We start from the raw sequence: 12260 nt of genomic DNA, 5'->3' as shown, positions 1-12260 counted from the left end.
TTTTTTGTACACAGGGGACCATTATGTCAAATCTTCACTTTTAGGCATTTTTGGTTTGGTTTTTGATGATTTTGGGTTTAGGTTGTGTGGTGGGGNGTGGGAAGCTGATTTTGGGGACCCCAAACTCACACAAATCAGACTTGGTCCCCTACATTTGAAATCATGGCTCCTTGTGCTTAAGTTTTTGTACACATTCTCAGTTTCTGTACAGATTGTACAGATTACCAGGTCATATTTTCAAATTACTAACATTGTCAACTTCCTTATCCACTTAAATTACTAATTTTACTAACAATGCCAAATTCCTTCCCCACTAAGAGGTCAAACATCATCTCTAACACTATGAACACAGTTTCCAAAACTATTAACTTAAGTTGGTTAATATCAGGTATATACAATCAACAATTGAAATTACTTTACAATTAAGATAAATACAAAGAAATTGCACGCAATATTCATTGGATATAAATCATATGGGATTCAAATTACAATTGCTACACGTATATCGTTGTCTGTAACAATCAAAACTTATTACAATAGCAGATGAATGCATATTTCACTGTTTATCTAAATACATATGAAATTTATTTATTAATCATCTATACATATCCATGAAATCCTACAACAACCCATATTCGTCTAAGGCATCAAATATTCTCATGTTGTCGTTGTCTAGGATCCAGTATTGACATAATTCTTCCGAATTTGACTCAATTCCTCCTAAAAATAAATACATGTAAACTTTAGATATAACTGACCATATCATCAAAATTGGTAACAATGATATCACATACTTACATTATTGTACTCCGNCATGCTCTTCCCATTGTATCTATCNTCTCTATCCCAAAGTTCCATGGATTTTAACATCATAACTCCACAATCATACCTTAAATAATACAACCATTTATCAATAAATCAGTCATTAAAACAAACAATGTTGAAAATGGCAAATATTTGAATACGATTATTAAAACAACTTACAGGTTCGGTTGGGGTGGGATATTTGCTTGTTTAACGCACAATGGACCTAAACTCCCCTCCGGTCTATTATACAACATCTCAAAGAATTTCCCCATGTTTTCACCCTAAGACAATAAATCATTAACAGGTACATTAACACATCATTAAATCACTTCAACAAAATTGATCCACAAAATGAACAATCATATCATACCACAAAATTGTCAATTCGTTTCCTATTTCTTACACCCTTCCCCATTGAGTCAATGACATATAGCTCTAATGTGCTAATTTTGACTGCATAGCACCACCAGTGCTGATCATGCAGAAAGGGCATAAACAGCTATAAGCAAACAAAAAACCCATGTCAATGCTTCAACAATCAACATTTGCGAAACATTATAATTACATAATAAACAAACTAACTCACAAAGTCAGCATTCGGAATGTCTGCAAGACCAAATATATCAGATCTCATATACGACGTGTAACTATTAAGGGAGTACTTGTTTCGATATTCCGGACGTCGTCTTCCATAGTCAGCGAGAATATGGCCCTATGAACAATTACTAATGCATTAAGACAATGCACATTATTTCTACAAAGCTAATCATATAAAATAAATTGATATGTACCGCATATATGGAATTNAAAATAAGCCTCTTCACAACACCATTCAACTTTCTNTGGTTTANCAACAACATCGTTGAACCAAATAACACCACCTNGGAAATAAAACACCTCACAACCTTCAATAAACAAAAAAACAACATAACTAAACATTAAAAAATGTAACATAAAACTTACCAAGTTATCAACATATTCACGCGGTGCTAAACTCCGCATAAAATATGTGTCCAAGAACTCCCCCATTATCTCACAAACAACTCTGAAAATAATCAAATCTTATTAATTGACACACATTTCTCTAACACAATAAAATTATGAAGATCATCAAAATTACCTATGTAATCTCTTGGTGTCCCAATTAGATATTGCATGGTACAATCTATTAACGTCGACATCGGAGGCACTAGGAAAACCAGCATAACTACGGAGAGGGACAACTAAAGGGTGGTCATCATCTCCAAACTCGACATCTTCGTCACCTGCACCAACTCCTTCTCCAGGATAACCAAATGTAGCTTCTTCGTTTTGCATTAGAAATTTACGAAGGTCAATTACCTCCTTCGTTAGCCTTGATATATGGCTTTGCAAAGACGCTATTTCAGAATTGGTCTTCTTCAATATCACATCAGCATCTTGTAGTCACGTGCAAGTGTCGGTGCTTTGGTCATCTGATTCCTCAATCATTGATGCATTACNCTTTGATTCTTCACCTTTAGACAACCCAATGTCATCGATACCCAACGCAATACGAACTTCAGCCTTATTACGATCCCTTTCACTTACATACCAATCTAGATTTAACTGTAACACAAACAGACATCAACATTACTCAGATATATCAAACAAAAAATTCAAAAAAAGTTTAAAACACTTACATCTCCGGTCCTAAATATTTCTTTGATTGTTTTCTTCTTTGCATTTAACGGGTTCCAAAATCTAAAGCGTGGGAACCTCCTGTGACTTGTGTGACGGTACAGAGAAAATCTTTCCACCGCCCATTCCTTAAATCATCAAAAGCAAACAGTTAGCCAAATTGTAAAATGCTTCAGAAAAAAAATATTCAGTAAAACATGTTACCTGCAACGAAGCCACGTTCCCACTAAGACTGATGGAATTCTTTATTTGTCCCGACATAATCTTCTTCTTTGACTTATTTAAGCTTTCAACTAGGTGTTTATGAACACAGGACGCCCAATCATACAAACACAAACTGTCTAAGTCATCTAAAATAGCACAAGGCATGTTTGCGACATATCTAGATTTCCTTGGCAAAAAAAAGGTTACTAAACATACTAAAATGTATAACCTACAGACTACGTCAACATCTACTTCTTCATCGTTCACAATCAGGTGAAACCTATCAATCAAATCTTGTTTGGTTGTGGTCTTCGGATTAAATATCTCACCAAGGGATCCAACTACACACTCATCTAGAGGAACTTCTAAACCACCCATTCCTAAACCAGTTGCCATATATACATCTAAACTAGTAAANGGAACAACTTGTTGACTCACCCTAAAACTCACATCATTGCCAACCCACCTTTTAACCATACACTTCAACAATTTCAAATTCACTTCCACAGGTTTTAGAATATGTACGCACCATTTAAAAGGTGTCATCCTAATGCGCTCCAAATGAGAGTTTTTCAATAAACTATTCATTTCAATAACGGTTGCCGATTGCATCGATACACGAAGGCGCCACTACAAATAATTTCAAAAAAATCACAAATACATTAAACCAATACATAACCCGTGCCAAAAAAAACACAAAATTTACATTGAATGTCACACTTAGTTTTGGGGATGCCATTCAACCTGCGCGAAAACAACATTGACGACAACATCGTTAGAGTTTGCGAATGAAAAAGAAGTTAATGGAGCACGAAGCACAAAAGAACATGAAAGCGACAAACCACTTACCAAAATAAACNTTGCNGCTACACACCACCAAAAAAATCACCACTACAACAAAAGACACCACCACTGATGAACCCAAGCCAAAGGTCTTCGCGAGACGACACCCACACGAGACCCACACCAAGACATCAGCGAAACGAGAAATGATCGATTTGGGCGACAGAGCAATGGTCGATTTGGGCGAGAGGAGAGGGAGAGGAGAGCGCGAAAGAGAGGACCTGTTTCATCAAAACCAGAGGGCAAGGCTGGAGAAATTGAAAGGAAACCGCGAAACTGAAAATAAAACACTTTCACTTCCAACTTTGCCCTTCCATCAGATTTCAAATCATATCATTTTTTAATTTAAACAGACCCAATCACATTTTGACACCTGGCTAGTGTCAAAATGGTGTCAAATTCCGGTGTTGAAATATCATTTCGCTTTAAAGTTATATTGGATTTTCTTTCCAAGTCGATAAATTTAACTTACATTCAAACCTACTCTAAATCAATTCATTGGAATAAATGATAATATCTACTGAACAATCATATGGAAGGAGTAATCAAGAGCTTTCTTGCTATACAAGATTGTGTTTCAATAGAGGGGATGCAATATCTATCATAGTATTGTTCTATAGTGATTCTTCTACTTTGTGCTACTCAATTTTAACAGTATATAACTATGGAATTCTTGGTTCTTGGGATGTGTTGCAACTTCTCTCTTTCAAACTGCTAGAATTTTAATGATTCTCGTACTTCAAATTTTCTAGTTAGATGTCAGATAACATGTGAGTCGCTTTTGTATATAATCTTATAATCTTTACGTCTTTGGCCAAATTAAGGCTGATAATAAAAGCTTTGTTATTGGAGATTTTGAAAGGTGAAACGAAGTGATTATTCAATTAAAGTGTTGTTTAGTCCTTCGAGGACTACTTCTATTCTTCCTCCCTTTATATTAGAGGAGTTGCCTACCTTAGGTGTTTTATAAATTTGCAAAATTACTCTTAGACTCAAGTTAACGTACGCTGTAGATAATAAATACTATAGTAATTGAATCTGCAAACATACCTTACAAATAATGACTATTTATAATACTTGTATGAACTTTTGTTTTTTATAGGTCTAAAATTTATAGGTGTATCTTGTTTTAAGATTTCTCAACCTATTATAAATTACCTTACTCCCTTGTTACTTGACCTAATTTATGTTTCTTAAGCTAATATTACTATTATGAACATTCAATATCATCTGCTAATAATGATCAAGGTGTCTTCCTCTTTATACCATGTATAGGACATTTATCATTTTGTTTTTCTATTTTTTTCTCTTATAAATAAAAAAAGTAAGAAAGGTTACAAACCTCCATCCCTAAATACGTACATTATGTATATAACCTTGTAAATATTTTATGAGTATGTAAATTATTGTGACATCCCAATTATATATAAAATATAATATAATCTAGAAGTTCACATTTTAATATAATAGAACAGTTGGAAGCAGAATGACAAATAAAGTATAGGATTACAGTCATCCCAAGATGACTCAAATTAAAACTTAAACATAAAGAGTATTTCAAAAAAACATAAAATAACTAAAAAATTCTAAGGAGGCTAGGTTGCAGCATCATCTCCCTCCAATTCCTGCTCCAGGGGTACCTTAACGCCCTCTGCTCACATCCAAGTGAATGATCATTGCAAAAGAAAACACAACACAAACAAGGCACAAACACATAAGCAAAGGTGAGCTAGGTATACAGAAATCATGTTATCTCAATCACACACAATATGCCACTTAAAGCAGATATACTAGACTACACAAACATGACTTGTTGCACTTTTAACTTGACTCGTCCGAACTAGAATGATTGTCGAGCTATGGTGGGTTATGCACTCGTGGTGGCTTTTACTGCTTTGCAAAGCCGTTACCAATGGGTTTCACCCTACCACACTCACGAGGTTAATCTGTACGCACCTTGGAGCATACTAAGAGCTTCCAAGACTAAGACCTCCAGCTACTACTCACGACATGGTTCAATCCTCTCTACTTGAGAATGATTGACCATTGTAGTTCCAAGATAACTCCCAAGACTGAGCTTCCATACAAATCATTCCAAAACACACTAAAAGGGCACCACCATGGATCCTCTCCTTGAGGATCATGGAATTACGTCCATGAAACACACTTGTTACGTTCAACCATCAAACATGCCTCACACAATCACATACTTTCAATGTAATAACATTACTACCATCACACTATGCATTTCAATCATTACACACACTTAATTCAACCAAAACAAGAGCAAAAGAGAAATCTGGACTCAAGGGATTCGCACAACGCACCTTATTCGTAAGGTGAGACAGGAGTATCTCGCACAGCGCACACTAATTCGCTATGCGAATTAACTCGTTGAGGTGCCAGACCTCAGGTCTCTCGCAAAGCGCACCCAGGTCGTTATGCGAGAGCCCAAATAGAGACCAACCCCCTGAAACGACTCGTTATGCGCCCAAATTCGCCTTTCGAATTAAATGACAGTGACCCTAGACTTCTCCCAGTCGCATAGTGAATAGATTCGCTATGTGAATCATCAAATAGAGAGCAGAACCCTCCAATCATTTGCACAACGCACCAGCTCGTACAGCGAATGACTTAGACATAGAGCCCTCTCTATAGGGTCTCGCTATACGAGACAATTCGCATAGCGAGACTGCATAATCTGTAGAATGCAAGTTCTGCAGAATTATGCACTTACACACCCTCCTACCACTTCTAGGCCTTTCCCCCAATTTCCAAGACTTCTAATTCGTAATGTGGACCTAATTAAACTTGTCTAACTGATTTTAAACATTCCTATAGTGATTCTAAAGTGATTAAGGCTCACTCCCTATTCTAAAACCCCAAAATCTTCAACTTAGAGACTCAAATCCAGTTTTACCACTTGTAACACGTTTTTGACCATTTTGATGCTCTTAACAAGTCACATTTGACCTGTTTGCACTACCTAAACAGCACAACTGCACTCAAGACCCCAATTGCTAAAAGTCATTATCCCACTTCGTCTAGACTAACCTAAAACACTACTAAAACATTTACAATTTCCATCTAATCAACATTACACAGATTCTTCATCCCAAGCACTTACAATAGAACCAGTTTCAGCAAAGAGACACCTTAACCTTTCTGTTCATGGCATCACAACACATTTTCACAAAACATACATTCATGTTCACATCATTCCACTTATTAAACTCAGAAAAATGAATCAAACAACATATCAGTGTAAGGTTTACTATTTTCACACATCATGCAACCAAATTAAAAGCTAAAACCTAACTCCCCTTACCTTAGGGTTGAACAACCCAGCTCACAGAATGACTCAATAGTGCCTATCTCAACAAAAACCTAAACAACACCTTACAACCACCACATTGGTGATGAAAACAACTCTTAGAGCTAGAACTTAACAAAAATTTAGAAGAAGGACGTTTCTAATTGCATGAAATCAGTAGAACAGTGTGCCCTAGGTCCCAAAACAACGGAGGAAAAAGTAAGACAGCTTACCCGGCTAGAACAAAGAAACTATTTGATCAGTTATGGAGCCCTCTACGTTGCGGTTGTTGGGGCACCACCTGATCGGAAATACACTAACCTAGTGAGACAAAGTGGTAGAAAGAAGGCAGAGGAAAGTAGAGAGTACGATTCTTAGAGAGATAAAGTGGGTTTAAGCAAGTGAACATAACTTTTCTGAAGTTTTATATTTTATAAGTTTGTTTAAAGTGAAATGCTCATGTCACTATTTTAAATCCATTTATCTTTTCTATTAGTGTACTTTTCTAGGTTATTACAATTATCACTTATTTAAATTTAAATTTAAAATCTTGATACAAATATTAATTTGAATATATTGTAAAATTTTACTCATAAATAATTATTCATAAAACAAAAAAAAAACTAATTATTTGGTAAATTACAAGTAAATGTTATTTAACTGTTTTAATTAACTTTTTTTTGTTAAATTTAATTAATTTAGCATAAAAATGTTTCTATTCAGCAACAATGTATTATAACTAAAATAATTTAAAATATAAATTTGATTCATAGTTAATTTTTTTTTTCACTTAAATTAAGAATCTATATTATTTTTTATCGTAAAATTATTTTAAAAATGGTAAAAATTAAATTAAATCTTAATGAAAATTATCACAATATGATTCAAAGTTAGTATGGATTTTTAACGTAAGTTTTATCACGTAAGCTGTAAAAGTTTTCATTTTAATTAGAAAATACTACAAATACTTAATAGATTAGTGAAACTTTATTCCTAAGTAATAAAGTATTTGTAAATTATGACTTTGGTTTTTCGTTTAATATTTTTGTATACAAATAAATCCTTATAATTTGAAGGGGTTAGAGGAAAAGACAAGGATACAAATCTTCAAATTGAATTAGCATTTTCCAATTTAAAATAAAAGAAGTTTTTGCTCAAATATTCATTTTACTCTTTTGTTTTGTGATTGATATACTTTTATTAACTTTCTCTTTTCATCCAAATAAGAAACTTAAGATAGGAGTATTTAAAAGTAAACATTTAATAGAAGTAATGAATGAATATTCATTTGGTAATGTGTAACCAGTGACCACTTAAAAAAAATCTAATTTAGTTGTTAAATGTATGAAAAGAAACTATAAATTGATTTATAAACTTCATATTTTAATATTAAATTAGTCCTCAAAATCTATAATTTAATATTAAATTAATTATTTGATATTACATTTAATCCAAAGTAATCATCACAGTTTTATACATAGATCGGTAAAATGATTTTATTGGCAAACTAAACTTTTTTCTGGATATTTTTCAAGATTAATGGAGGAAGTAGATTGCATAATACGACTTAAACCTGTTCCCATTTACCTTCAATTTAAGACCATTCCTTTTCTTCTAACTCTTTCAAAAACTTTTCTCTGTTAGAATACGTTCCATTTCTTCCAAAAAGTTTGCACCTTTCGCACATCGTCATGGCCCCAAACCCGGAATCCGAAACCGGGTCGGGTCTGAGGAAGCGAAACGGAAGGAGCATCTCCGAGTTGATTTCCGAGTTGCGCGACTCGTTCCTGACTAGCGACTTTGACCGAGTCGAGAAGGTGCTATTGGCGCGGGAGGAGAGGCTGGAGGCAGAGCTCGACGAGAAGGAGAGAGAAATTGGGTTCCTGAGAGAAAAAATGGCTATTGAGAGGTTGGGGAGGATCAATGCGGAGTTGGAACTGGAGAAGCTGAGGCAGGAGAAGGTGGTGAGGAGTGATAATGGGTTTGGTTTGGATTGTGAGATTGTTGTGGAGAGGGAAAAATGCAATGTTGATGGTGGTGGTGAAGTGAAAGGTGGAAAGGTTGGAGCTTTGGGAGAAAAGGAGAGAAGGGTTGCTGCGTTGGAGAGTGAGAAGGAGAGGAATGTTTGTGAGCAGAAGAAGGAAGTGGTTGGAATCAGTGGCTCTGTGTCTTTGAAGACAAACGATGGTAGTTTAGGTGCTTCAGGTATTAATATTTTTTTCGTGCTTTTTTTTCTTCCTAATTTGGCTATGTGATTGTGGTTATTTGAATGTTTGTTGAGATAAAAGAGGAATATAGTCTCAATTTGGTTTTTGAAGTAATGGGGCATTAAATTCTCTTTGTAACTGTTGGCCATTACTTTACCTAGCTTGGTCAATGCTCCAGCTATTGACTGGTTTATCTTCAGTTTATATCTTTAGTGAATTCCGGTCCTACTTGGTGGTCATTTTCGTAATCATCTTATCAGTAGTTCATTCCTCTTGTTCATGTCATCCTTCTATGAATATATGGCCATATGAAATGAGTGTGGAAAAACAAAGATTCATTATTATGTCAAAGAGGATTGTGCATATTTTCTCTTTCAGATGTTGTTCTCATGGTTTGATTACTGAAATTGTGGTTTTACATTTTCTAAGAACTTTGAGAACTTGATGTTAGAACCTGCAACTGTTGTGGTTTTACTTTTGAGTCTGTTACCTTTATTTCTCTGTTCTTGTAGAGCTGGATTGTTTGTGTCGTATAAACCAAACAATTTCTTATCAAATCAAGTTTGTTGGATTTCCTACCATATTTTTATCCAAATTTGATGGAAGTATAGATCATCATCGTCAATCACTTAAAACTTGAGAAAACCCTCCCATCAGACGAATTAATGTCACTTGAATGGTAAGGAATACTACCTCTAATATTGAAATATTATTTAATTGTTCACTCAAGAATATATTCTGTAAAATAAGTTGATCTTCAATTACTCGTGGATCCAAATGCTGAATTTTCTATAAATACTGCCAAATTTTTAATGTTATACTGCACTTCATTTTCTAAGCTTCTGCATAAGGTGTTTTTTTGTTGATTAATATACTATTGTGTAGAACTAACATATCTCTCTGTTATACCAGAAGCGGGGAAAATAGATGTTATTACTATAGGAAGTGATGAAGATGAAGCAACATTGGACAAGAAAGAGACTGGTAATGACCATCAAAGTTCAGCAGCAGCATTCCAGAAAAATCTTCTGACAGGATTGACTGCAAGCATTGGGAATCTGAAAAGGAAATTTGTTTCTTCGCCCAAATTGGATGCGAATGTCTTGAAGGGCTTAGATAGTGATGATTCCTCTTCTAGTTCCAGTTCTAGTTCTTCTAGTCCATTTGATATGGATAGTCTACCTCTTCCAAAGAATAAGAAAACTAGAACAGATGCAACAAGTCTTAGATTGAATTCGTTACAAAGGTAAAGAGGTAGAACATAGATGTAGGGTAATATAGATCACATAATTGAGGGTGGGAAAAGGGAGAAGTGCGTGGTGATGTTCGGGTTTTTCTTGTGGTATATGTGGGAAATTTTTTGGTCGATAAAGTTATCATTAGAGTAGTTGTTTAAAGTTATAAAATTGAATATGTTTTGCATGGTGTTGAATAATGGTAATATAGAAGTATACGAAATAACATGTTCCAGAGAGAATGAATAAGAGGGCGAAAAGTGCTTAGAACAAATGCAGAATGAATCCCAATGGAAAACCCAACACCACAGTGGGTACAACCACATTGGCTACAACCACATTGGCTAGTTCAGTTTGACTTTCGGACTGTTTTTTTTTATCTCAGCACCAACCTTCTTACTATCAATGTATAGAAGTTTGACAATGGTTGATCGAATTTTTTCAAACTCCAACCCCTTGACATTACAGAACTGTCCTAAAACTAGGAGGTGTATCAATGATGATACATTATCTAAAGTCACCGGTCACTTGCAAGAAGATGGTTGAAGTGTCATCTTTCATCGAATGCCAAAAATAAACTTTTATTTGTGTAGTCTTATGAAATGTTTATGAGAGACATCAAATCGGAATTTAACACAAATGGTTGAATTCTTTCATCGTATGATCCTAATTTATTTAATTTTTTTCGTAGGAGATTAACTTGATCTTTCCTATAAATCCATCAATTTTCTCATCTATTTGAGGAATATCTTGATACTCCTCTTCCTTGACATAGTTTTTTAACTTGATGCTATAGGTTTTTTCATAACTTCGTCCTCTTATGAAGAACTTTCTTATCGAACTCTTGTCATTTTTGTCAAAAATTAATTTATTAGATAAAGTATAACTAAAAAATTAAACAACATAATAAATGAACACAATTATAAACATATCCAAAACTAAATATTGTTAATTAAAAATAAAATTATATTTACAAAACATCCAAAAAAAATATTTACAAAACAATTAAATAAACTAAAAATAAAAAAATAACATTGAAAGTGTGAACAGATTTGGAGAATCGTTTTTGGTTTCAATGAATTTGAAAAATTGTTCAAGGTTTCAATGAATTTGAAAAATCGTTCAAGGTTTCAACTGAACTAAAAAATCATTAAAGTCTTTAACGGATTTGGAAAACCATTGAAGTCTTGAACGAATTTAGAAAAACGTTAAAGTCTTTAATAGATTTCGAAATCTAAGAAATATTTTAACGAATTTTCAAATCTGTTGAAGACTTTAACAATTTTTCAAATTTGTTGAAGTCTTCAATGTTTTCGAATGCAATCTAAATGTTTAAATATGTTGAGATTGGTATCGCGCAGCGAAATGTTTAAAAACATAAAAACAGATAATAACCAAAAGGGAGGGGTGAATTGGTTCTTTTAAAAATTATGAGTTTAAGGATTTGAAAATTAAATATGATAAGACATTATATGAAGAAGTTATTTTAAGGAACAAAATTTGCAATTTAGAAATGAAAGAAATTACAAATGTTGAACATCCTATTGAATACCTTTCATGCAATTGATATTGATATTCTTGAGAACGTTCTTAAAGAGGCAACTAAAAATAAAAATATTGAAAATCCAAATTTTAATAAAAAGGACTTTCATAAAAGTAAGCAAGCTCTCAAGAATAAGAAAACCCGTAGGGTATGGGTTGAAAAAGGAACTACCTGTTATAGAAATTCAAATGTAGTCACATGTTTTTATTGTATGAAAAAGAGACACACTTCAAACAAATTTGGAATAAAGCATTGTGATGTTCCAAATGGAACATATGCTTGGATTCCTACTACAAAGTAATCTGCCTCTAATCTCAACGAACCCAAATAAGATTTTGGGAACAAAAACTCTATTGTTTTGTTTTGCAGCTTACATTTTCAACAGAAAAATAAGGCTCTATGGTATCCTAGTAAATTTTAAGAGCTTTGAAATAATGTATAAATGTTAG

At 33.8% G+C, this 12260-nt stretch overlaps 1 protein-coding gene across 2 annotated transcripts; it reads left to right on the top strand.

Moving 5' to 3' along the window:
• Window positions 1–8370: 8370 nt before the first annotated feature.
• LOC106775558 lies at window positions 8371–10804 on the top strand. Of its 2 annotated transcripts, none has more exons than XM_022787287.1 (2): window positions 8371–9013; window positions 9946–10804. In XM_022787287.1, exons 1-2 carry the CDS (start codon window positions 8518–8520, stop codon window positions 10281–10283), a joined length of 834 nt encoding a protein of 277 aa, XP_022643008.1. In that variant the 5' UTR covers window positions 8371–8517; the 3' UTR covers window positions 10284–10804. The 2 variants fall into 2 exon arrangements, with proteins under 2 accessions (XP_022643008.1, XP_014518188.1); XM_014662702.2 differs by having other exon boundaries at window positions 8371–9031.
• Window positions 10805–12260: the final 1456 nt, after the last annotated feature.

Source organism: Vigna radiata, chromosome 10 (genome assembly GCF_000741045.1).
Source record: "Vigna radiata var. radiata cultivar VC1973A chromosome 10, Vradiata_ver6, whole genome shotgun sequence".
Taxonomy (NCBI): domain Eukaryota; kingdom Viridiplantae; phylum Streptophyta; class Magnoliopsida; order Fabales; family Fabaceae; genus Vigna; species Vigna radiata.
The sequence above is the reverse complement of the archived record's forward strand: the minus strand, read 5'-3'. Positions and strand labels throughout refer to the sequence as shown.